Raw genomic sequence first — 26,961 nt, forward strand, 5'->3', positions numbered from 1 at the left:
AAGAAGTTAAGAGGCAACAAAGTGTTTATGGTACTTTGATAATATTCCCCACAATATGTGTCCCTAGTGTCATTACAGATGGGAAAATACGTATTTACTTACAAAGAACATTTCTGATCTAAGGAAATGAGTTCCAAAATTAATAGATGTCATGGGTGAAGTCCCAGTCCCATTGAAGTCACTGGGAGTTTTGTCATTGACATCACTGGGGTCAGGATGTCACTGCATAAATCTAACCAATTTGAGAATAATGAGACCACAGGATTTCCTTTGCAAACATACACTCCAAATTGTGGTTGTTTTTTATGCTGGTTCCTTGGTTGTTGGCCTTATTTGGTAACTTGATGTGTGTTGCTCAGTCCTTCGCTCTTTCTTTTGGGGATTAGGAAGTATTTATGCCTTAACTGTTGAGCTTAATATCTCCCCACACTGCTGACTGTGTATTATAGCTCCTCAGTAAATCTTAGTCAGTCTCTGATTCTCAAGTGTTCTTAGTGTGATTCTAATCCAGTTAAGGTAGGTTTCACTAACAAAAATGAGATCTGTAGACAATTAGTTCTGATGTGTTATCTAACAAATACTAAAATCACTGGCTTAAAACATCATTAGGATTTAATTTAAACCAAATAAACTCAACATTAAGACAAATATTTTGTTCAGCTGCCTTGGTGATAAACCCAATATATACACTAATAGAGTCTTAATCTTCTCTAACATTACTTGATATTGCCAGGGTCTCTGAATATGAATGTACCTGATGTTTGATACAATACATACTGTGGTAACAAGGTGCATTGACCTCAGTGGCTGTAGCTGCCTACCCCAATAGTTAATTTGGGCCAGTGTGTTGAGATCAGGACAGCTTTTGGATTTCCTTTCTTTTTTGGTTTCTCAGACCCTTACCCTTGTTCAGTGGTATGTACTTAATCCTATCTAGTGGCCTTTTTTAAGAATACTAAAATTAAAAAAAGAACAATACCCTTTATTGTATTTTATTTAGCAAATTAGTAAAACTAAAAAGGTTTTTAAAATATTTTTAAAGTAGTTCAAACAATATTTAAAATGCTTGTTGAATAAGGCTATGTCTACACTACACGGTTTTGCTGACATATGGCAGCTTATGCTGACCTAACTATGGAGGTGTACACATTGCAATGCTCCTCCCACTACTTTAACTTGCCTGCTATGCCCACATAATAAAACCACCTCCGCAAGAGATGTAGAGCTTAGGATGACATAGTTAGAGTGACATAGTGTCAGTCTAGACACTATGTTGCTTACATCTCCCTAAGTGGACTCCAGGAGATATCCCACAATGCCCACCATGACCGCGTTCATATCGTTTTGAACTCCGCTGTCCTGTAGCCAAGTACACAGGTGAACGCCCCTCCCCTGTTAAAGCCCCAGGAAGTTTTGAACTAGCTTTTCTTCTTTGCTCAGTGTGGAGAGCTCACATAGCAACTGCCCAGCTGAGCATGCTGGCTCCATGCAGCATACACGGCCCTATCTGGAGCACATCAGAGATGGTGGATCTCCTTGGTCTGTGGGGAGAAGAGGCTGGGCAGGCACCAGGGCCAGCTCCAGGGTTTTGGCCTCCCCAAGCACCTGCTTGCTGGGCTGGTGCCTGGAGCTGGCTCTGATACACACACATATAAACTAAGAGGAAAGCACCAATACAGTTCAGAAGAAGTAAATGTACTATACAATAAGATTAGCTGGTAATACAGTCCATGCACTGTCAATGTGAAATTACAGAAAGAAGCCAAGACTTCTAACTTTTGCACTGCTTAAATCAGGATTAGTAGAGACATGGCTATTTCACCACATGCATGAATAGTTTCTTTCAGGACCCTTTTTTTTCCCTGCTGAAATAATCCACTATGGGCTTCCTTAATTGTGTTTTGCATGAAAGATGGATAAAAAAGAACAAGAAAAGCATTTGTCAAGAAAGGAAAAAAATTATCAGACCAAGATTCCAGTAAAATTTATATCATAAATATTTTCCACATATAAAGCTGTTCCTTTGTGTCTTCAACTGGACTTGTTGCCTCAGGAACAAAACATGAATATACCCCAAATTGTAGACCCAATTCTAATGGAACCTAAAAATGGTATTTCATTCTTTAGGCTACCCATAGTTCTGCTGTAAAATGGATAACTTGCAGGTGTTAACCTCAGCCCCTATATTTTGAAAGAGATGTTTGAGGATTTAACTGTACAAGACTCATTGAAGATAATGGAAATTTTATGAGTAGAACAAATATATTTGCATAAATCAGTTTGCTAATAATTTGTGAACAGGAAGAATGCCTACATTCCTCAGATACTTGGGCCAATGAATTCTAACTCGCTCGGGTTACAACAACTCATTATTTTGAACAATCTATCTTCAATATGTCAAAGGCCTTGGTATTCATTCAGGACCAAATCCTTGTCTAATGTTTTTTAATTCCATTTTTCAGTCCTCAGAACACAAAGCATCAAATAAATACTCAACTCTTGTTAAGAGATCTTTCACATCTGAATATTTCCTAACAGCAAAACAGAAACATATCAAACAACTTCAACAATATTCAAGCACAAAATATTTCAGCCTAAAAAGTAATTTTGTAGCAAATTGCCTGAACGAATTTAGAACCAGAGAGCCTTGTCAGTAACGCTAAGATTTACTACCCTGGTGGCGCTGCCCTACTGTACATTATTCTCATGCTAAGCATACCAGTGTCAAGAAACTCATGACATCACAGTGACAAAACTATAATCTAGCACTCTGCTAGAGCTTATTTTGCACACACTCCATATTCCACATAGACAGTCCTATATCTTACCTTATTTCCTTGAATACCTTTTGGACCTGGCTCGCCTGGAGGTCCACTGATTCCCTATACCAGGATAAATACCATAGAATTAGTTTTCTTCGAAGATACGAACGTTTCTTTTGAATGTTGTCTTGAACACAATACAGTAAAATATCTTTGGGGCTAGAGCTGTCTTTGTTATACATTTGTACAGTGGCAAGCACAACAGAGCCCTGGCCTCGAGGTGCTACCATAATACACATTAATAATAATAACCAGCTCTTGCAGAAAGAATATTTTACTTCTACATACAATTTGCATGTATTTAATTTGGAGCTTCTTGTTCCTCTCTTTCTCCAGCGCTGGACTCTGTGATACTTCTATACTGTCCCCTATGCCTGGAAGTCCCTTCCCCAGCAAGTTCACTAAACCACCACCTTCTCTCTTTCTATTCAAGTCCGGTAAGAAACCACTTCTGTGAGGCCAGCTATCTACTGTTGAGCTGTGGTTTATTTTGATTTTCTGAAAAACACTGCATTCTGCAAGATACTTTTAGAACTAGTTGTTACTGTGGCCACAGTTGTGTTTTCAGACACAAGGAAAACAATCCTCTGACCTCTGTGAGCAGTATGTAAGTACCCAGTCTGCAGCACTTACACAAAGGCGTGGGGTATGAGTGTGTCCATATCGCAAATGCGTGGTCAGGCTGCTGGGTGTAGATTGATGAGTGACTGTGAGAAACAGCAAAAATGTGGAAGACTGTTATACATCCTATGCATTCAGCCCTTAAAACTCTCCTTGACACCCAAAGTAGATCTTTATCTCCATAGTCAGCTACTGGGAGACCTAGGGCCATTTGGCAGGTTGCACATAATGGGGTTGTGCAGTTCGCTTCATTGCAGCTCCCAGCAGCAGAGCTGATCACCAGGTCTTTGTGTCTCTGTCTATAGGTATGTCTACACAACAAAGAAAAACTTGTGGCTGGCCCATGTCAGCTGATGGGCTCACGGGGTTGTTTCATAGCTGTGCAGACTTACGGGCTTGGCGTGTAGCCCAGGCTCTAAGACCCTGTGGGGTGAGAGGGTCCCAGAGCTTGGGCTCCAGCCCAAGCCTGGAAGTCTACACAGCAATGAAACAGCCCCACAGCCCAAACCCCATGAGCCCAAGTCAGCTGGCACAGACCAGCTGCAGGTTTTTCTATGCTGTGTAGACATACCCTATGAGGCCTCATGGAGTTTTGCTGTTGGATGGGCAGAGATACTCATGAGCAATAAAGAGGTTTCAACCATGAAAACTGTTTTTTATTACAGTAGAAAGTTTGGGAAATACTAGAACATTTTATGCTGGTAAAAAGAAAAAGAACTGGCAAGAATCCAAAATGCTCAGTTTCCCTGATTTTGCACCCTCTGTGGCAGGCTTGGCAAAAATATCAATTTATTGTACCTCTCCCTTGCCTAATAAACCACACCAATTGCTCTACAAACCATGCAACAACACACCAGTATTCCTAAATAATCACAAAAAAATACAATTCACAAATCATTAAAAAAAACCATCATAACCATCAACAAAACCACAAAACAGTTAAAATTCTAAAAGGCAAATTATCAAATCACACAACCTAGCAAAGAATCCTCCCATGGGAACAAGCGGTATAGCTAATGTTGTCTGTGTCTCCTTTCTGATTGAGGTTGGGACTAGCTGATTTGTTCAGGTAAGGCTGGTGACAGTGTGTGTGTTTGTATGTATGTAAATGTATGCCTTTATTCTGTATTTCCTGGGGTTTGTCGTTCTGAGTTGGTTATTATTTGCCACTAACAACCTTAAATGGTTTTAATCAAATTGTTGTGTGTTTAAATAAAAACAAATTCTACTCTATTCTGTTAATAAATGAGAGACTTTACATAAAAAAAACCAAAATAATGTTTAAGCCTATGAGAACACAAACATTGAAAAGAATTCCTAACAGAAGTTTTGGAAATCACATCACTCTTTTTGATGTATTTGTCTTGGTGAAAAATAGATTACCAAGAAGTGAGATGAAGAAATGTGTGTGCAGTAGTAAATGTGCATCAGGCAGGATGTCAGGGAATCTAATACTGTAATTTTCTGTAAATGAGATCAATCACTATCCAGTTTATTGTTTGGCATGTTCCTTTTGGTCACTGAAGGTACTGTATTCCCATTAGTAATTATTTAGTTGCCACGGTTCATAGTTACAATAAATTGCTGAGCATATTGGATTAATCCTCTATTTTAGCATAACATTGATCTCTTTTTATTTTCCAGCAATTTTTTGCATCAGAAGTCTTCCAAACAAACTGAATACACACCATAATATACTATAATATAAATATAATATAATTCGTTAATATAATATACTATAATATTAACAATATCCAACATTAGTTTTGAAACAAGGGTATCACAGAACTAAAAACTACATTGACTACTGTACATTGAAAGGAAAAAATATTCAGTTCATTATGACTTCACCTAAAACTAATAGGGTTGTTTTCCTACTAAATTGTTCCAAAGTTATTTTTACAAGAATTCAGAAATGGCTCAATTTGCAACAGTTAGCAGCTGGGTATTTTACAAAGGATGCATAACTGAATACACATTGCATGGAGAGTTTAGTTTCTGTAGGGAAATGGTGTTTATTTGATTTGTCTCATTTTATGATAAGTCTAAATCTCTCTGATTCATAATGTTTCTATCTAGAAATAGTTGGGCTGGGTGCAGAAATGGAATGGAAAAACTCTATGCACTTTCCACAGTACCAGCATATGGAGCCACTAGGGAGACACAAGTAACTTCCTGGGGTCCCTGCCATACTAAGCAAATCTCTCCAGAGCCCTGTCCTTACTCTTTCTCTGTAGAGGGACTGTGGATGTCACTGGAACCCAAGGTTACCAGTAACCCAGAGAGAGAGAGAGAGAGAGAGGCAAGATATGGGCTTCCTACAACAGATAATTAAAAATAAGTGAGCTTGGAACTGGGGGATTGGCAGCCATGAAGGAATTGTCCATTATCCCTTTTCAAGCAACAAGAAGCATCTTCTTCCCAATGGGATGGGACCTTACTTTGACTCATCACGCTTGCTACTGAAACTGTCATATTAGTGTTCTGGACTATCAAACCTGTGTGCTGCCTGCACTACTATATGTGTCATAAACCTCTTACAGACAGAAGTGGAGCAGCTAGAGACACACCATAGGCGCTGTCCTTGCCAAATCCTGAGCTTAAAGTGGTTTGACTTTCTGTGAAATGCCAAAATCTCTCAGAGATCTAGCCTTCCTCCAGTTGCTCATTACATTCAAAACAGCACTGCATGCTCTTTGGCCATGTCACCTGGATGGACAAAAATACGCCAGCAAACCATGCTCTCAGACTCTCCATCAGCGTGCAAAAGCATGTGTGCCTTAACCCTACATGGCATTGCCTGTGGAACTGCCCCAGAGATTCATGGATTTTCAGGACAGAGCCAGACCTGGGAACTTTACTCTACAATGCCTAGTATGTTGCCATCAACTGTGGTCACTCTGGCTGATGCAATGGGTCCTCAGTAGACTATGCACATTTGATGATGATATTGGCATTTGAGCTCCTCAACCAATTCCATCTCTCCAGCTATCATTCATCTGGGCAGTACTCATCTTCCTAGGATATTGGGAAGTCTGCCATATATGGTTGTTGAGGGGTGACACCTTAGACTCTAGCCATGTGATTTGGAGGTTACATAGGTGCTATGTGGTCAGTCTAACAGGAGAAACATCTCCCACAGTATGTGTAAAGCTCTACAGTTGAGGAGTCCAGCTGAGCCACACAGCTCTAGCTAGGCTCTTTGCCAAATACATAGCAGGCGCCAGGATTTGGTCCATAAAAATTTTTCTGAAATTCATAGTTACCATGATTTACTTTATTTGTCAAAATGTGAAACTTTGCAGAGTTTAGCAATAAAATGGATTCTGTGATAAATACAGAGCAACGTTACAGAGAACAGCATAAGTAGTGCTCTTTATTATTTAATAACTTTCAGCTCACTCACCTGTGGTCCCCGTGGTCCTTTTCGTCCAAGAGGGCCTTCTAATCCCTGGGGGGGGGAGGTAGCAATACACTTTATCAACTAACTGCATTTAGAACCACCTATTGCTAAAGCACAGTATTGAAAATGTAGCCCAAATTGTTTTGTTCTTTATAATATACAAAAAGACCAGATTTGTTTATACCATGTGTCCACTCATGAATTTCCTCTGGATTTCATTCCCTGCTCCACTACGGCTATGTCTACAATTAAAATGCTACAGCTGCACAGCTGCAGCCCTGCAGCTGCGTTGCTGTAGTGCTTCAGTGTAGACAGTCACTTCAGCAACGGGAGAGTTTCTCCTGTCGCTGTAGTTAACCCATCTCCCCAAGAGGTGGTAAAATTCTTCCATAGATCTTGCGCTGCCTACACCGGGGATTAGGTCGGTATAGCTATGTTTACTCAGGGGTATTAATTTGTTGTTTTGTTTTTAGTAATTCTGTTTTTTCTTTGAATTGTCTCTTGATGTTTGATCAAACACCTTTATTATAAGAGATATACAAGATGGATTAGGGAATGTTTACACGGCAATGTAAGCCCATAGTTTGAACTCAGGCTCAAGCCTAACCCCACTTCCATCTACACACAAATTACCCTAACTCAGGGTTCAGACCAAGGACCCAGGATTCAAGTTCTATTGGTTTGCAGTGTAGATGCAGCTCGACTGGACAAGTGCTCTTGAAGTCTGCCAATAGTATCCCACAATTCCGCAAGCTAACTTTCTTTGTCCTCTAGACAGTCAAATCTTCCTACACTGCCCCATGAACAAAGCGCTAGAGTGGCCACATTTTGGGAGAGCGATAGGAATCCCGGGGTATGGGTGGTTGTACTCAGACCCACATAATGCAGTGTAGATGCTGGAGCCCCAGGGTTCAACAATTCCTAACCTGAGGTTACAAATGCATGTAGCCCTAGGTTAATGAGCTCAGGGTCTGTTAATTCGAGTTCTACTAATCCTGGGTTTATATTGCAGTGCAGACGTACCCTCAGAAATCAATCCCTGTTGATAGATAAGAGTTAGTTGGTTGCTTAGCTGGTTGTCATCAGATACATGTCCTGAATCTCAATTTCTATTGATATATTCGATGGAAAATCTCTTTAACAAACCCAGCAATGATCATATTATCTCTGTGATACAGGGATTGAGTCTGATCTCACTTGAATAAATTTTACACTGCCGTAACGTCAAGTGACTTTAACCTAGTTACTTCAAATTACGCAACAGAATCAGACTTATAGTTTTCAATAATCATAAAAACCTTTATCTTCAAAAGTAAAAGTGCATTTATCTATTATCTTATTAGCTCACATATTTATGCTCCATAAAAAATATTTACTAGTTACAGCTACTGTCCAGTTCCAGTGTAGTTCATAAATCTGTCTTTCTGCTGTACTCGTTTTTCACTATTTACCAGAATGCACACTTACAGTGTTTAACTACCATCTGTTATATCAGTTACAATTTGCTTCCCAAGTAAAAAAAATTTTAGGCCAATCCAGATGTTCCCCTGGTTTTTTCCTCCTCATCCTCTCTTCATTTTTTTATATTTCTACATATACAGAAGTCAGTGGATCTGGCTGTCCTTTCCACAGCATGTGTCTTGTTTTGATCTTGTAATTGTCCTGATGAATAAAGCAGTGACATCTAAAGCATTCCATTCCATCAGCTATTTCCTCATCTTGAAGTAGATTCGAAAGTTCAAGACATTGTATGTATCCTGGCATATGAGGGCCTGATCCAGCAGGGATTAACTACTGAGTATAGTGCTTTCTACCATGAGTAGCCACAATGATTTGATGCACATTTGCAAAATTACATGAAGATATGGCAAAGTAACCACTAGAATGAAACAAATCATGATAGTAAGTGTGTGTAGAATTAAACCTACACTAAGAATATGCATAAATAGTTAGAAACAGTTCCAATTTCAAATCAAGACAAGTTTTCTGCATTTTGAGCCATTGTCTATATTCTAGTCTGATTTACATTTAGGGAAACCCAACTTGCAGGCAGTGGGAAACATCAGATGCTCTGCTGAAGTCAGTGTAATTAATTAAATTAGAGAAAGAAAAATAAACCCTCCTCCTGGACAGCCAACAATACTGCCTATTATACTGCAATGCCAGTCACTGCAGCTTCTAAATTTGTTTCTGAATATTGGAGTTGTGCTCTTGACACTCCTCTTACGTGTATTCAATGTCTGATAATTTTTCCAGAGGCACAGATTTTTATTTTTATTTTTATTTTTTTTTAATTCTTGAGGGGTGGTTGGCAGATCATCTATTTTTTCAAATGTTCGTTGAGCTGCTAATTCTGTGGGTGACTATATAACTCTGGTCTGTTCAGTAACTTCTTAAAGATATCAAATGGTTTTTTCATCAATGTCCTTAATAGAAATTAAATAACAGAGGAATACTCTGCTTAGCTTTCTGTAGTCTTGGCATATGGGTTTTATGTCCGATCTCCTGGGCTGCTTTGTCCATGTTATTTCCAGCCTCTGAACAACTTCCTTTTATCTTAATATACATTTCACTTAACCTCCTACTACTTTGCACATTGCCCAAACTCGTATTCTTTTTTCATGTGAGATGTGCAACTCCTCTATTTCTTTAATGTCATTATCTCTTCTGATTCACTTGTCCTTAAAGAGATTTCTGAACCCCTGCTATTTCACATGATCCTGGTAGGTCTTTTGTGACAAATCTTATTGCTTAAAAGTATGTTCTAGCTGCCAACAGAAATGTTTCACAAACATCTGCTTTGTTAACTTACATCAAATGACTGCTCTATAGGCACTAAGAAACTTTCCAGTTTTGCCTCTGTTAAGGCGTACATATTACAGAGACTAATACCGAAGAAAAATTGTAAATATTTTGGTAATATGATGTCATTACAAAGCTAATTGATACCTCTTAAGAGTGACCACTATTCCTTTTATGTCAATTGATTTTAAATTGCTTATATAAAAGTCTAATCCGTTTCAATCTAACCATAATGCATGTCTATATAGAAAGTGATAGGCTATGTTATCTTTCCCATGGGCCTGATCCAAAATCAATACAGTTAACAGGATGACTGCTATTGTCTTCAGTGGGGTTTGGCTCAGGCCCTCTATGATTCTATGATCTGTAATTCCCTTTACAGGATATATTCAAAAATAGGGACAGAATATATATAGAGCGTGTATGTGTATAATTAAGGGCTGGGCATAAATTAGGTAAAGTATGGCAGGAGTCCTTAATTTGTATGTTTGCTTCAGTGTTACAGAGTGTTACAAGAGGTAAGTGAGTCTTGAAAATCACCAAAATATGTGTTATGGGATTTATGGAGAGCACCTTATAGATAAGGCTGGTAACAGTTTCTATTATGGCTGCTGAACACTAGAAATTATTTTCAGTTCCTTATAATTTTGCCAGACTCTAACTGTTTGGGCTGAAAAATTTCATGCTGGATATCTGCCTCAAGCAGTTCAGCGCTCTCTGAGAATGAGGCATGGGAAAAATATATTACTTAAATATATTACCATGTTAAAAAGCTTTGGTAACCTTTTCTTTGAAAAGTTCTAGCACTCCGATGTTTTGGAGAACTGGGACTTTCCAGACAGAGAGACTGGGCCTAGGAGCTGGAATGGGATGGACAGTGAAACTGTATAAGGGAAAGAAGGCTGGGACTGGGAACTAGCATGACTGGAGAATGTGGGTGAAGGGAAGAGAGAGAGAGAGAAATCAGACAAGGAGCCAGGAGTGGGGAACTGAACTGTGTGGACAAGAAGGCTGGGACTGGGATGAAACACCTGAGCAGTGGAGACTGGGACAGGTTAGGTGAGGAGACTGGGAGTAAGATGAGGAGCTGGGGTGGGGAACAGATGGGACGCTGACAGGGACAAGTTGGAGGGATAGGGTAGAAAGGGTCAAGCTTATGGGGAACAGCCAGAAGGGTCCAGCACACTCCCTCCAGAGCCTGGAATGGAACCCAAGATTCCTGAGTCTCACCATTCCTCTGCCAACAGCAAATATCTTCAAAACCCACAGGCAAACTGTCTCATTCCTCTCGAGTGCTGGTCCACATAGCGGATGACAAGGTACTACCACCCTCACTTTATCATACTCCATTAGGTCAAGTGGCAGTGTCTGTGAGGTTGATCTAAGGGTTCCAGCCCTGCTGGTGACCCATGTGGGTTCCAAATGATGCCACATGATGGAATTTCTGGTTTTTTAGTTTCATTTTTGAAAAACTAGGAAATTACACACAAAAATACTGTTTTAAAATAACATTATTAAGGTTTCAAAGTATAAATGTCAAAAGTTACATAATTCCAGATCTAAGGGTGCCCATTCAGCCCGCCCCATGTGTATATGCATAATGATACATTCTTTAATCACATGATCCCCACCTGCCTCATTTAGTGCACAGGTTGATGATACTTATATATGTGCTCCACAATTAACACCATGGACAACATTTGAATTAAAAAGTTGTACTTACTCTGTCCCCTTTTAACCCTGGTGTCCCACATTCTCCTCTTTCACCCTATAAAAATATTTTTTTATAATTGAACAAGATTTTTTGATTAAATAAAATGCGTTACATACATTTTGGTATTTTCTGAAGACATGTAAGCACTGTAATTATATCAAGTTCTGCAGAAGTTCAGTTCTACTCAGCATATCTAAATTTCTCTTCCTAAGACTATACATAACATAAGAAGTCAAGATATATCACATCTACCACTTCCCCCCACCCATCCATAAGTCTTGTTACCCAGTCAAAGGAAGCTAATAGGTTGGTTTGTCATAATTTTTTCTTGACAAATCCTTGCTGACTTGTCAACATAAGAGACAGGGGGTGCATCTCAGGGTCCATGGGTAAGATTTTCCCATGACTACAGACCTGCTCCCTTAAAAACCCCACTGACTCCTTGGCCTGTAACTGCACAGGAGCAAGGACCCACTGAAACCCTGAAAGAAGATGACACAGATGCTAGAAAACAAGGGACAGATGTGATAACCTTTTACTCCTGTGGACTACAGGGGCACTCATTTTAAGACTGCCCCTAGATGGAGTGTAAGTTCAGGCAGGTCTGGAGTGGCAAGAATAGGGCCCACAGGAAAAGTCCAGAAAAACTCACAATCCCCATTGAAGTAGAGGGCCAACAGACTCTGGGGTATGACCAAACATTTATCTGAGAACAGGTAGCCGAGGTGACAGGGAAACCCAAGAAGGGAAAAATCCCTATTAAATGTATCCATGGCAATGTTCTATTAGGTATCCCACTAGGACAACCAGATGAAGGTACGTGTCTCTGCAGACCTACCTTATCCCGTAATATTAGGCTGAGACTGGTCATACTTCCCTGAGCTCTTGCAGAAGCTTCCCTTAGCCCAGGAAGATACCTCAGAAGAGGTATTAGGCACCTGTTCCCCTTTAAGACTCTGACCTTCTCACCTGCCAACCCAAAGAAAGAAAATCTTGAAAGGAAAAATTGGTAGTGGGGAGAGAGTGGAGGGAGGAGGCAGAGGTGGTCCCTTCCATGGCCATAATAGGGACCACAGATGCCAGAGCTGATGCCACTGACAATGATGACCCCAGAGAAGGACCATCCATGAGACCAAATATACCACCACTGCTGCAAATGGATCCAGAGAAGTTAATTGGATTCTTGGAGTTTCAAGTGGAGCAAAGGAACAATAAGACCTTGAGCTGAGCCTTTGAGCAGGTATCTATGGTGGACGACAAAGAGGTAGACCCTGTAAGGGCCAGCAGTATCCACACTTTGCCCTCAAGAAGGACTTATTATACCATGTAGACCAAGACATGTAGCCACAAGAGATATGGATGCAACTGTTAGTACCTCAGATACATCGCTGTGAGTTGCTGCACCTGGAACATGTAACCCCATGTGCAGGGCATCTTGGGAAAGGCAAAACGCAGTCTAGGATCCTGGCCCGATACATGTGGCCAGTAGTCTTCAAGGAAGTTGAGAATTTCTGCACCTCCCATCCTGAATGTCAACTGACAGCCCCCAAGAGAATCCCGAGAGCTTCACTAGTATCTCTCCGCTTGGTGGAGACTACCTTTGAAAGAGTGGGAATAGACCTTATAGGTCGCCTAGAAAAGAGCACCTCAGAGCATCAGCACATACTTGTCATCGTGGACTATGCCACTAGGTACCCTTAGGCCATACCACTATGTTCTACAGATGCTAAGACTATCACCAAGGAGCTGCTGAAGATCTTCACATGTCTCAGGTTTCCCAAAGAGGTCCTGACACGCCAGAGGACAAATTTCACCTCCCAGCTAAGGAAGGAAATATGGAAATTCTTAAAAGTCAAGGCCCTGTGGACATCCATGTACCACCCTCATATAGATGGTCTAACACAGATAGGTTCAGCCAGACATCTAAGGGGGGGCTCAAGACACCAGACACTGGCAACTACTCACAGCCTTACTTTTTATCATCAGAGAGGTGCCCCAAGCTTCCACAGAGTTTTCACCCTGCAAACTGATAAATGGACAACAACCGAGGGGCATATATTCAACCTGGTATGGGAAACCTGAGAGAGACAAACACTGAGAGCTGAAAACGTCAGAGAGTGGAGGCTATAAGGGTGTATGCTAGAAAAACCTGAAGGAAGCACAGGGACAACAACAACAGTATAACAAAGGGACACAGATGCATGTCTTTCAACTGTGTGACTGAGTCCTGTTGCTTCTTCCAAGCTCAGAATCGAAGCAAATGGCCTAGTGGCAAAGCCCTTATGAGGTGATAAAGAAAGTGGAAACTGTGGAATACTTGATCAGACAACCAGGAAAAAAAAGGAACAACAAATCTACCACATAAATATATTGAAGCCCTGGAAAGGCAGGGAAAACTTCTTTATCACACCAATCCCTGAAAACTGGGACTAGGACTCCAAGGTAAAGACTGCCTAAAAGGTTCTTTTAGGTGAGCCTCAGGGAAAAAATTAAATGATAAGCAAAGGGAACAGGCACTCCATCTGCTGGCTGTTTTCCCATGGGTATTCTCAGCCCTCCCTGGGAAGATGTTCCGAACACAACACCATATTAATACAGAACCTGGTAAAGTAATACAAGAAGGGCTCTAACCAGTTGAGGGGGTTCACTGAGAAAGAGATCAGGACCATGCTGGAACTCAAGGGTGATAAAAGAGTTCCAGAGTGACTGAAGCAATCCTATTGTGCTGTTACCAAAGCCTGATGGCTTACTACATTTCTGCATAGATTTCAGGAAGGTGAACACAATTTCTAAATTTGATGGCTATCCCATGCTCTGAGTGGATGCTCTTAGACCAACTGGGAGAAGCCCAATATATCACCACTTTAGATTTGACAAAGGGGTACTGGCAGATCCCCTTAACACCAGAGTGTCTGGAGAAGACAGCCTTTTCTACACTGCTAAGTCTATTCCATTTTAAGACCATGACCTTCAGGTTACACAGGGTAGTGGCCACCTTTCAACATTTGATGGACCAATTGCTCCAACAACACAGCCAATATGCAACGGCATACTTGGATGATGTAGTTATCTACAGCAAAGGTTGGGACTCCCATTTGGACATGGTAGCCTCTGTCTTCTGATCACTGAGAGAAGCCAGATTAACAGCAAACCCTACTAGATGTGCAATAGGGAAGGAAGAAGCCTGGGACATAGATTCAGTAGAGGACACGACTGCCCCTTGGTAGAGAAGGTTCATGTCTAACAGGCATACAAGACCCCCATGACCAAAAAGCAAGTGCATGCCTCCTTGGGCTTAGCTATCTCCTACCACCTATTCATACCTCATTGTACAACCATAGCAGCCATGCTAACAGATTTGATTGAGGATGCTGCCCCAAGATGGGGGTTGTGGACACCCACTTGTGAAAGGGCCTTTCAAGAACTCAAGACCACACTCTGCAGACACCTAGCACTGTATAGCCAGAATTTAGAAATGACCGCATCAGAGGTAGGGCTGGGGTGGTCCTTTCTGAAGATGTCAGTGGAGAAGAATGCCCAGTACTATGTATCAGCTGGGAGAAAGCATACTCAGTGATAGAAAAAGAGTGCTTGGCTGCCAAATGGGCAATAGAGGGCCTATGGTACTACCTCCTAGGAAACAGGTTCACGCTCATTATGGTCCATATGAGTCTGTGCTGCCAAATGTGAGGAAGCAGACAAGCCCAAGGATCATGAGGTGCTACCTGTCACTACAGCCTTTTGGATACAACACCTGGCGGGAAGGTTGCACTGCAACGCCGATTTTCTATTCAGAGAAGGAGCATATTTCAGCCAAGGCAGGGCCTCGGCCTTGCAGGGGAGGATCTGTAATAGGGTTTACAAACCCCATACTGAGCAGAGGCAGAAGGGGGAGAGGAGTCTCTCCTACCTACAGGCAAGCAGCCTGACCACATCCCCACGCAGTTGCCACAACTGCCAATCATGGAGGCAGGCACCTACAGCTGCAACCAGTGGGGAAACAAGGCCTGCTATAAAAGGAGAGAGCTCAGAGAAGTAAGGGAGGCAGAAATGCCTGGGACAGTGAAGAGGTAACACCAGGCTGCCTTCAGAAACACAGCCAAAAGGGACTGAAGCAGACCACTTGGCCTAATGAGAGGCCAGGAGCCAAGAACTAACCAGGGGCTAACCAAAGAAAGCCAATCAAAGGGCTGTAGAGACGCCCCTGAAAGACCACATCAAGGACCAGTGATGGCCCCAGTCCTCCAAACACACACATGATTAACTTTTCTGCCATTAATAGTCCTATTGATTTCAGTGGAACTGCTCATGGTAGTAACATTTATATCTGCATATGTGTTTGTAGGTTCAGGGTTTAAGACAGAATCTTCTGCTGAGCATCCCATGTGGATTTTCATCAAGTGACAATCTAGCTGTAGGTTCTCCACAAAGATCTTACCTTTTCTCCCTTGTTGCCAGGATCTCCCTATATATATAAAAAAAAAAGATTGAAAAAATAAAGTGAAGATACAGCACATTCTTAAATTACTAACAGGAAAAATATAGATAATCTTATCAAGTATAATGAAGTTTAAATATAGTTATAAGAAAGTCCATTTAAGTTGTCATCTTCTGTAAACTTCAAGAAATGGTGTTGTCCCGCTCCATACACACCCTCCCCGCACCCCAGAACAGTAGATAGACAAATATGTCATTTACCAGAAAAAAATTCTACTGCATTCCTAGCAAATATAATCTCTACCCTAGACTGATTTTCAAATTAGATTGAACCATTGCATTACTGTCAAGTTTATTGACTGTGAATCTTCAAGAGTTCAAACTGAGGGAATACCAGATGAGGGACCTATTCGTGGCAGCTATGCAGATGAGATCTTTATTTTGTGAACTTCAATTCTCCCTTGCAGATGACTATAATGCTGGTCAATGCAACACACTGTCACTTCAAAAGTTCCTGTTATCACAAGGGCCCCATTTTAGGAAAGCATTTAAGCACATGCTTAGCTTAAACAGGCGCTTAAAGTGCTTTCCTGGATACAGATGCTTTTCTGAATCAGGAGCTAGTTCAGATACATATTATAAATAATAATATGAAACATCTGCATAAAAATTTGAAATCTAGGACCAGATTCTCAGTTAGTGTAAATCAACACAGCTCTCTTAAAGTCACTGGAGCTATGCCAGTTTATACTAGGTAATGATCTGGCCCTAGCTTTCTAAATTATTATATTCTCAAGAATAGATCTTAATAGGAAAATACTAAGTGATCTACATACCTCTTCACCTTTTTCTCCACTTTCTCCTTTTTGAGAATCACCCTGTCAGGAACAATGGAACCCAATCAAAATATGCAGCACCGTTTTACCAAACATTACCAAATTAGAACCAAGATATATGGACTGAAAATCAACACCAATTTTAACTTAAAGGGTTCCAACTTCTCTTCTATAATGAAGCATATACAGTGCAAAACTTTGACAACACAGAAAACTAAAGCACAGTTATTAGATGTCTGGGATCTTAGGCAGAGGTGAAAGTAAGCCGGTACAGTCCAGTACGATGTACACCATGCCAGACTAGACCGGCTTCCCCAGGCCAGCGATTTAAAGGGCCTGGTCGCTGCAGGGAGCCCCGGGACCTTTAAATCACCACTGGAGTCCTGTTGCTGGAGCCCCGGCAGTGACCCAGGGCTACAGCAGTGATACGACTACGGCAGCGGAGCCCCGGGCCCTTTAAATCGCTGGAGCCACCCGCGGGGCTCCCAGCTGCCGCCACTACCCCTAGGCTTGGGGCTCTGTCAGAGATTTAAAGGGCCCGGGGCTCCACTGCGGTAGTGGGGGCCGGGAGCCCTTGTCCCTTTAAATCACTGCCGGAGCCCTGGGCTGCCGCTGTTACCTCGGGGCCTCCGGCAGCGGGGCTCAGGCAGCGATTTAAATGGCTCGGGACTCCGCTGCCCTTTAAATCGCACCCTAGCCCTGGGGCTCCTAGAAGCCTCTGCAGCTGGTAGCTCCGGGGAGTGATTTAAAGGGCCTGGGGCTCCCAGCTGCCACTACCACAGCCAGAAGCCCAGGCCCTTTAAATCAAGATTTAAAGGACCCGAGGATTTAAAGGCCCCGCCTCATCCGGTTGAGAACCTGCCTCTTCCGGTTGAGGCCCCAGCCCCTGCTCAGGACTCCAGAGTACTGGTAAGTCCTATAAGGCCTGGTCTACACTGGGGGGGGGGGGTCAAACAAAGGTACGCAACTTCAGCTACGCAAATAGCGTAGCTGAAGTCGAACTACCTTAGTTCGAGTTACTTACCCGTCCTCAAGGCGCGGGATCGACGTCTGCGGCTCCCCCATCGACTCCGCCACCGCCGTTTGCGGTGGTGGAGTTCCGGAGTCGACGGAAGCGTGTTCGATGAGACGCGATATATCGAACTCCGAGAATTCGATTGCTACCCGCCGATCCGGCGGGTAGTGAAGACGTACTCTAAGTTAATTTCACCCCTGATCTTAGGCCCCAGTTCTGCAAACTGATCCTAATAAACAAAGCCCAGAGGCCGCACAGAGCCTCATTGACTTTAATACAGCTCTACAAAGGTGCAGGGGTCTGCCTGCAGAGAAGAGCTTGAAGAACTGGCATCTTAATTTGTTCAATCTGATAAGGATTTAGATTCAAATACTATCCTTGTATGCTGCTCTGATAGATTTCAACAGGATCCTTTGAGGGCAGAATTCCATGCTTGAATATTGATTTATGGCATGTTGTACTGTACCTTTTCTCTGCTTTCCTCATTTGCATAGTTTGAATAAAACTAGAAGAAATTGGCATTCATTTTAAAGAGAAAACTCTGTCAATTTACCTTGTCTCCTTTTGGTCCTTGCTCACCTTTATCCCCTCTACTACCAAGTCTTCCCTTAAACAAAACAGGAAAATATTATGAACATCCTAATTATATGTTTCTGGTTTCTTTAAAACTGGACCAGGAAGGAAGGCAACAATGGCAAAGGGAAAGGTTTAGGCAAAAGTTCTACAGTGAAGCAGAGAGAGAAAGAGGAGAAGGAGCTTGGACAGGCATAAGACTGTTTTCATTAGTCTGATAAAGTTCCTTGCTCAGTATTAGAAGACATGATTCTGGCTGTGATTCTTTACCCATGCCCAGTGTAAATATGTTTTCCTTCTTCAACATTAGCAAAATAGAATCCAAGTAAACCTAATGAACTAAGGTGCAACAGAAAACATAACACACTTCCTCGCTGCTACCTTTCAGAGACATTCCAGTCATTTTTTACTAGTATTATCACATAAAGAATATGAATTGGTTGTCTCTTCTCATAATATGTTTTACAGAACAGATTAATGCCAACATTCTGCAGCTGTAAGGCCAAGAATTTTTCCCACCACCTTCCTGGTCCATGAGACCAAGTGTGATGTGGCATGTACAAAGGGTTGGGCTGGAAAAGGAAGCCGAGGTCCTGGGATTCTTGTTACATACCATACCGTGATCTAATAATTTTGGACAAAATAACTTAAATGTCTTAGACATTAAATTCTGACAAGAGACTACAAAAAAGTGCAGGAAAGCTCATTTCTGGACTTGTGTTACCCAGCAGTAGTAAGGGATGGTAGGCCTGCCGCCATATTCTGGTTCCACCAGGGGCTGGCCAGTTAGTCCAGTGGATAAGGTGTGGTGTAGCCTATGAGATGGTCTAGGTTAAGAAATAAGTAAAAATAGTGCTAACTGGCACTTTTCACAAGTTGGACATGAAAACCCTAGTATCCTAGACAACATTATTTCTCATTCATTATAAATAAATGTTTATTAGTTTCAGGCTGTGAAACAGATATTGCTAGACATCTACTGTGTGTTTTGTTAGCCTAAACAGTCACTGCATTCTCAATATCCAACTAAATAGTTTAGAAAGTACTTTCTGGTCAGCTAAGAAACTAAAACCAAATTCTTTTTTGATTCTATAAACTAGAATTGCTCCAACTCTAAATTTGCATCTGTTCTATAAAGTACATAAAATGCATGATTAAAAGCTACATCGGGGTCAGCAACCTTTCAGAAGTGGTGTGCCAAGTCTTCATTTATTCACTCTAATTTAAGGTTTTGTGTGCCAGTAATACATTTTAATGTTTTTAGAAGGTCTCTTTCTATAAGTCTATAATATATAACTAAACTATTGTTGTATGTAAAGTAAATAAGGTTTTTAAAATGTTTAAGAAGCTTCATATAAAATTAAATTAAAATGCAGAGACCCCTGGACCGGTGGCCAGGACCCGGGCAGTGTGAGTGCCACTGAAAATCAGCTGCATACTGCCTTTGGCATGCGTGCCATAGGTTGCCTACCCCTGAGCTACATAAATATTGTATTTGGTAAACTGAACTGGTTCTCAGTTTTACAGAATACCTTGACAATCCCAAGCATCATCTTTTTGTTGGCCGAATATATCTTTAAGTGCTTCATCATCTGACTGACACGGCATCTGGCTAAGATTAGGCAGAAGAGCTACAATATTATGCTGTGACTTTACAGCCGATCACTCAGCCTACAACATTAAGATTTTCCAGGTCACTCAGACACCAACTGCATCTGTTAGCCATGGAGAAGCCAGCTACCACAGAAATAAGAGACAGAGATATTTGGAATAAGAGACAGAGATATTTGCTTGAGCAACAAAGCTCAGCTCTGACTTTGGATTCAAATTGCCCCAAAGCCTGGGGTGCTCAGATTCAGACTTTTGGCTTCTACCCATTTCTATGTTGAATCTTTGTGATGTCCTTCTACGTTGGAGGAGACAGGCTGTGGGCATATGTAGCATAGAGGCCCTGATAGCCTTCCATCACAACTAGGGTTTCTTGATTTGTGCTTCAAAATCAGGTACCAATTTAGCCAACCTAGATTTCAGCATAGTGGGTTCTTTTTTTTTTTTTTGAAACATCACTAAGAAGATTCTCTGTTTGGAGGTTTCAGGCCTTCATTAGGGTATATGAAATCCATCATTTCAAAAACCATAGAAACAAAATTAAACATTTACATTACAGCATATGGAAGGCTGAGATCTTGCTTTCATACAAACTGTAACCATTTTAAAAGACTGTTCTGGCAAACATCCATAACGTTCTGCCTTGACCTCTGGTTAGAATTCATATTTCTGAAGCTTCCTAACAAATAATATATATACTTACAGAAGGGCCGGGTGGTCCCTGGTCTCCCTTTTGACACTCACAGGACTTCCGCTCACACTAAAGGGTTAATAGAAATATTTTAGAAAAATATTCAAATTTAGTATTTCAAATTTTAGAAGCACTTTTAAATCAGTATTTTTGGCTAGGACATGAGCTAGCTGAAGCACAAAATCAAGCAGTCAGAAAATAAATGATCTTATAAAATGAGACTTCCTGTAACAAACCATATGCCACTTCTACACTGCACAATCTCAGTTAAAATAATCCCTTAAATCTGTTCCATCTCAGTCTTTGTTTTGCACATACTGTATTACAAATATTTTGAAAAATGTTTTTCTTAATAGCCAAATCTGTTATACAATATAAACATTTCAGGTAGTGGACACATAGCATGTAAAGTTACCCACCAATTTTGGACATGAATCTCAATTTTGAGGCAAGTAGACTGCCACATTTTATGAGACAGGCAAGTAATTTATACCCAGAGTAGCCCCAATACCCTTTCAAAGGAAAAGTTTCTTAAATTGTAAAACTGAATATCGCCCACTAATGAGCAGTGTTTGGGGATTTATGGTGAGAAGGGCTGGAAGGAATGGATGAGTGTTAATATAAAAGTCACCATATTTCTATACAAATAATAGAGCCAGATTTTGTCACCCTTATTTACATTGGATAGTACCTTATTCCTCAAGTAGTCCCATCCATCCCAATGATTCTGCTTAAGGAGCATTACTCAGTGTAAGTAAAGGTAGAAGAATCTGGCCTAACAATTAATATAAAAAACTGTCTGATTTCTGACACACTGGTTTTTGAGAGAATTCTTCTTCTGTTCTGTGAGGAAATAAAAACATAGCGCTACTACATTTGTATTCAGATATCAGTAGTGAAGGAAATGGTACAGCCTTGATGTGCTGATTAAAACATGTTACACTGATAGTAGTCAAATCTTGTAACACTTACCCGGTTGTTAAATAAGGCAACCTGGGAAGGAAAAAGAAGAAGAAAAATATATTCTCTTGTAAAATATACCAGTTTATTAATTTAACCAAGGTGTTTCCTATAAAATATATTGTTTCCAAATACCATTCCAAGAATGGTAAATTAAGTGAATGGTTCAACCTTTAAGTGTGCAGTTCTTACACTGATGAACACTTAGTAGGCCTACTCGTGCCATATTCACTGAGAGAGACATGTAGCATCATAGGAACATATCCTGACAGTTTCATAAGTTCCAAAAGCAGATGAATTACAGGTGTTTTGCTGTGTAGCTTCTCTTAGGGCATGTCTTACATTGCAGCACAGATACACAGGCAGACACTAGCTCTGCACAAGCTAATGTACTGTGCCAGCCCCAAAACCTCTGTTTTCTAGGGGGCCATCAAAGATCTCATATTTCTTTGCTTAAATTTCCTTAAATCACAATGACTCTGATCCTATCCACCCTCTAGAGGGAGTTATTCATATCCAGCAGGAGGAGAATAGGTCCCACAGAATGGCTGGAGGAGGTGTGGAACTTTCAGCTGCATATACTGATGCCTAGGAATATGTACTGAAAAAATGTGTATAATGTAACACCAGCCAGGAAGATACCACCAATGGGCCAGCAATGCTAGTATGTAACATCTAGTCAGAATCTTTACCTTGGAAAAGTAGCAAATATAAGAAGGACAAAGAGTCAAAATGCAAATAGCTAAACCTGAGATCTTGGCTCACTGCACAATGTATGACGAGATCATGAAAATGCATCAGTCAATAAAGAGAGCTACTCCAGATTTATACCAGTGTAACTCGGAGAGGAATTTGGCCCATTACATATTGATTAAAATATACGATATAGTGGATTTGATTTTAAAATGTTTGTTCTATAAATATGTCAAAGGACATCTATCTAACACAGGGCAAGACATAAATTAGTAAAACTCTTATAGTTGCCTTTTACCAATTGCCATCAGTGTCTGAGAAGTCTCCAGATGTTTCCTTAACTGCACAGCTTGTCCATGTGCTTTTACACATATGTGATAACTAGTCACTATATCTGGTTTTAAAACTTTCCAAACTAGTTTTAACATGCTTTTAGAGTGACTTAGTGAAATGTAAACATTAAGAAAACCCTTACAATATTTCTTCTTGTGTAATTACTGAAAAGCTAATTTAATTCTAAACATGTTTTCCCCTTATTTATCTTAGCTTATTGTTTACAGCCTCTTATCCTACATGAAAATACTTTCAGTAGCATTGAAAAGAAGTTCCACAGTAGCCTATCTAAACTCTTTGACTATTCCACCAGAGCTCACAAGTCAGTGCCGCTAATTCCAGCCCACACCACCTTCAGAACTGTGCTGGTATTTACTGTCAGCTGTTAAAACAATTTTGGACATACTGCTTACTATATGTGTGCACTACATTGGATTTTTTAGTGTGCTCTCTAAATGAGAACAGTAGGAGACTTACACTGCTTTTAAGTTGTGATCCAATGCCTACTGAAGTCAGTAAAAAACTTCCATTGTCTTCAATGGGCAATGGATCAGGCCCTTAGCATGTGCTTGTGAATAATCTAATTCACTTCAATGGAATTACACACAATACATAAAGTTATGTATGTATATAAGTCTTTGCAGCATCAGGGTTTTAGTCTCCATACTTTTGCGTGTGAGTTTGTATAATTAGATCAAAATCAAAATGTTGATTGACACGATGTCAAAATTACTAGTAACAACATAAAAATTACAGGACTGGGGCTTTAGCGTGCAAGCATTTTGGAGTACAAGGCTATTTTGGCAGCACAGATAGCTCTGCAAGGATGGTGTTAGATTTTGGTGATCTAAGTACAGCACAATTCCTTGAAAACTAGGAGGCACACTGGAATTATGAGTAACTATCCCCCAAATTATATTGAAAGATGGCACAAAATTCTGCCTTGCCCAAAATGTTGTTTGACCGAAGGCTGGGCCTGTGAATTGAACTGGATTCATGGTGCCTCAGATCTTTTTCACAGCTGAACCACTCCACCTATTTCTGCAGCATTGCTTAACCTTAAGTATTCAAAAGCCATCATGAGACAGGTCCCAAAAAATCATCAGATTGTTTTAAAAATCATTCGATTAAAAAAGAAGTTGGCTTTTTTATTTGCTGTTTGGTTTTTGAACTGTTCAGGTACGCTCATGTAATGTCTTCAAACTTTTCTCTGCAATCAGGAGGGGTAGAAATTTAAGAAAGGAAATAAGACTGTACCTTATTTTCAGATTAATATGTGTCTATATCATCATCAACAACAAAATCTACCACTGAGAAAAGGGAAGAGAAATGTAACCATTCACAGTTACTTACCAATTGCTCTTTTATTTTCTCTGAGAGATTAGGATCATTTAGGATTAGAACAGATTCACTAGGAGAATTCCCAGATATCAAATGTAGGTTTGATTTATTGGCCTTTTTACTAGACAGTCCAATAGTAATGAATGATATTCCCAGATCTCTGGCTGCTGCAGATATCGATTGGACATCAGGACTCTTTGGATGGTCAATACCGTCAGTCATCAACAAAGCCACTTTTACACTTCCTTTACGACCTTCAGTTTTAAACAGTTGAGTGGCATTGGAAATTGCATAATAGGAGTAGGTGCCATGCCCAATATAGTTCATTTTCGTGACTTCCTGCTTAAAGTTATTTAGGTCTTTCCAGGCTACAAAGGGATGGTCAATTTTGACCGTACTGCTGAACTGCATGATTGCCAGTTTGACATCATACTTCTGGAATTTACCAGGTTTTATTAGGAAAACTTTGTCACTTAAGTTGTTAACAAAATCTTTCTGCTCACTGAACAATGCATTTTTTGCACTTTCAGAACTGTCCAAGATAAAGACCATGTCAATGAAGCACACAGGATCTGTAATGGAACGAGAAAGTTACAATAATAATTCTGTCTTAAGGGTATATACCTGCTTCCAAGATTTTAAATTAAGGAAGCCACTGCAACATTCCCAAACCTCCCCCATCATTTCTTTTTAGGAGGTAGAGACAAATTCTGCTCTATAGTACTTCATTAGCCCAATATTTCAGATTTTACATCACACTTACATCAAAGATTATTTTTATCACAGTAATATTACAACAAAATATAACTTTTCTGACAGCAAATTCAATATGAAAAATAGTTGTTCAATTTCTCATAATGTGTATCATTCAGAAGTGATATATATTTAGATGAAAACAATAGATCACATTACAATACAATGTAGATGTGAAATGTGCTGCTATATATTCCAGGACTCATTAGCAAACACATAACAAACAAAAAATAATCCCACACATGTATAATTTCTCATTTCCTTGGAAATTATCCTGGAAAGCTTCTAGGAAACATTTTATACAGCCTATTGCAATTTCTAAGAAAAGGTTTTACCCTGAAAATCATCTTTTCTTGCAAGAGGATTTGGCTTTTGTCCCTTCTTTCTGTTTTGTCCATAGGCTACATGATCCGTTGCGACAGCCAAAAATAAAAGGCAAAAGGCAAAATGTTTTTTCCACATAGTGACTGTGATCCAAAATCAGATGACTTACTATTCCTATTAATAGAAAACAAAATAGCTATTAATGCTTCAATAATAAAATTCATAGACATATATTGTGTATATATAGAACAAAATTTTGTACTGAGCATTTTTCAGTTTCTAGGTACAGTATCTCAGAAAGATTTACTGAGGAAGAAATTAAAACAAAATAATTCTGTGCCCAAGTAGGAAAACACAGCAGCCACTGCAGTGTGAGCTATAGCTCATACATCCTTGGACATTATATACTGTTTTACTAAGAAAAAAACATGTGGGATGGGACAAACAAAATGTTCCCTACTCTTTGTAAAAATATTCACTGCTATCTTTAACTTTCATTTGGACATCCAACTGAGCTGGTTAAACGGGACCTCAGTTAATATATAATTATCATCCCATTTAAATGATAATAACAGAAATATTACAGAAAACACTGATTATATGTTTGCTTTTCTAGATCGAAAAGTCCACTTGCTTAACAATACACAGGAACTTGTTTTTCATGTCTCTAAACTGCACTTTTGCACACAGATATATTAAAAAGATGTTAAAAGTCCATTATGTAATTCTTTTTTTTATAAAGGCAATAGTTTACCAGTGAAATTCTGCAACTTAATATTTTATCACTTATTTCTAAAAGGATGGATACAATGTTTTTTATAAAAATACCATTATGGGATCATATCTATGATATCTGATGGTAAACTGAATAGATCATTAAAAAAATTGCCTTCAATCATTCTGTTAACTAATTTCCACAATGCACTGATAGCTATTAAACCTGAATTACAAAAAAGGTCTTCAATTTAGAGCAATTCATTTTAATCATTAACACTAAAGATTACTTGCTAGTACATAATTGTATAATAAAAGTCCTTGTTAAATATTAATTTTGAATTCCATTCAGTACCTACACATTTAAAATCATTAATGTATTCTTCTGAGAAGATAAAAGGGAAAATGCACAAAACAAAACAATAATAGAATGACTAGAATTATAATAAGCAATAAGCTTCACAATCAGTTTCACACAGTTTCTGTTCAAGTCTCAGATGAGTTTATTTCAATTTGATAAGCGTTCTAAACTGTTTATGACTTACCTTATAAATCAAGCAAACAGCAAGTTGGGGTTTAAAAAAACTGTAAATAAATGTGACTGAAAAATACATTTCTGTTTAAGAAAATAAGGCAATTTCTAAATAAATAATCTGTCCAGTTGTAAATAAGGGTTACCTTGCATCTAGATCTTTCATGGTCCTTTATTCATGTTTTGTTTGTCAAAACTGAATCCAGAGTGGCCAGGCATTTAGCCAGCATTACAGATCTGGGTGGGAATAGTTTAAAGGGACACTGTCCTATGAACATATTAAAGTCTTACAAGTTATTTGAAGACCAGTTTGAGTGTTTTCTGTTTTCCATAATTAAAGTTTTATATAGAAATACTAATGATCAATTACCTGTAATAATAATTATCAGTTATCCGTATCTGTATCTATGCCTTTTTCTGCTATGCCTCTGCCCTCCTCTGTGCTGATGTATGGAAAAGCACCTGTTGTAAGTGCCAGGTAGAATAGAGCCCCAAAACAATATAGTTTTATGTTCCATAATATCTTGCATGCAAATTGTATGTTACAGAGAAAAATTAGACAGTTAAATAAAAAACAGCTGGGGAAAAGAGATATTATAGACGCGTAGCTTTTAAGGCAGGAAGATATCATTCTGATCAATTAGCATGACCACCTGTACAAACAAGTTATAGAATGTCACCAGTATTTTCTACAGAGTTCCATAACTTGTAGATGAAAGTTTTGGAAAGACATTCAGTTAATGATTACAAGCGGTGGAGAATTTACCATATCCCTTTAACCTGTCCAGT

At 39.8% G+C, this 26,961-nt stretch overlaps 1 protein-coding gene across 1 annotated transcript in view; it reads right to left on the reverse strand.

Annotated features, from left to right (window-relative positions):
* The window catches only part of COL28A1 (collagen type XXVIII alpha 1 chain), a 113,201-nt gene extending 86,939 nt beyond the window's left edge, over positions 1-26,262 (reverse strand). The window contains exons 1-11 of the mRNA XM_039521098.1: positions 26,186-26,262; positions 24,938-25,100; positions 23,862-24,421; positions 21,495-21,515; positions 20,535-20,591; positions 18,204-18,257; positions 16,636-16,677; positions 15,801-15,827; positions 11,372-11,416; positions 6,850-6,894; positions 2,829-2,882 (exon numbers count right to left, since the gene is read on the reverse strand). Of these exons, the coding sequence (XP_039377032.1) occupies positions 2,829-2,882; positions 6,850-6,894; positions 11,372-11,416; positions 15,801-15,827; positions 16,636-16,677; positions 18,204-18,257; positions 20,535-20,591; positions 21,495-21,515; positions 23,862-24,421; positions 24,938-25,064 (1,032 nt within the window). The 5' untranslated portion in view covers positions 25,065-25,100; positions 26,186-26,262. The remainder of the gene's footprint in view (positions 1-2,828; positions 2,883-6,849; positions 6,895-11,371; positions 11,417-15,800; positions 15,828-16,635; positions 16,678-18,203; positions 18,258-20,534; positions 20,592-21,494; positions 21,516-23,861; positions 24,422-24,937; positions 25,101-26,185) is intronic.
* Positions 26,263-26,961: the final 699 nt, after the last annotated feature.

The sequence above is a fragment of the Mauremys reevesii genome, linkage group 2 (assembly GCF_016161935.1).
Source record: "Mauremys reevesii isolate NIE-2019 linkage group 2, ASM1616193v1, whole genome shotgun sequence".
NCBI lineage: Eukaryota > Metazoa > Chordata > Testudines > Geoemydidae > Mauremys > Mauremys reevesii.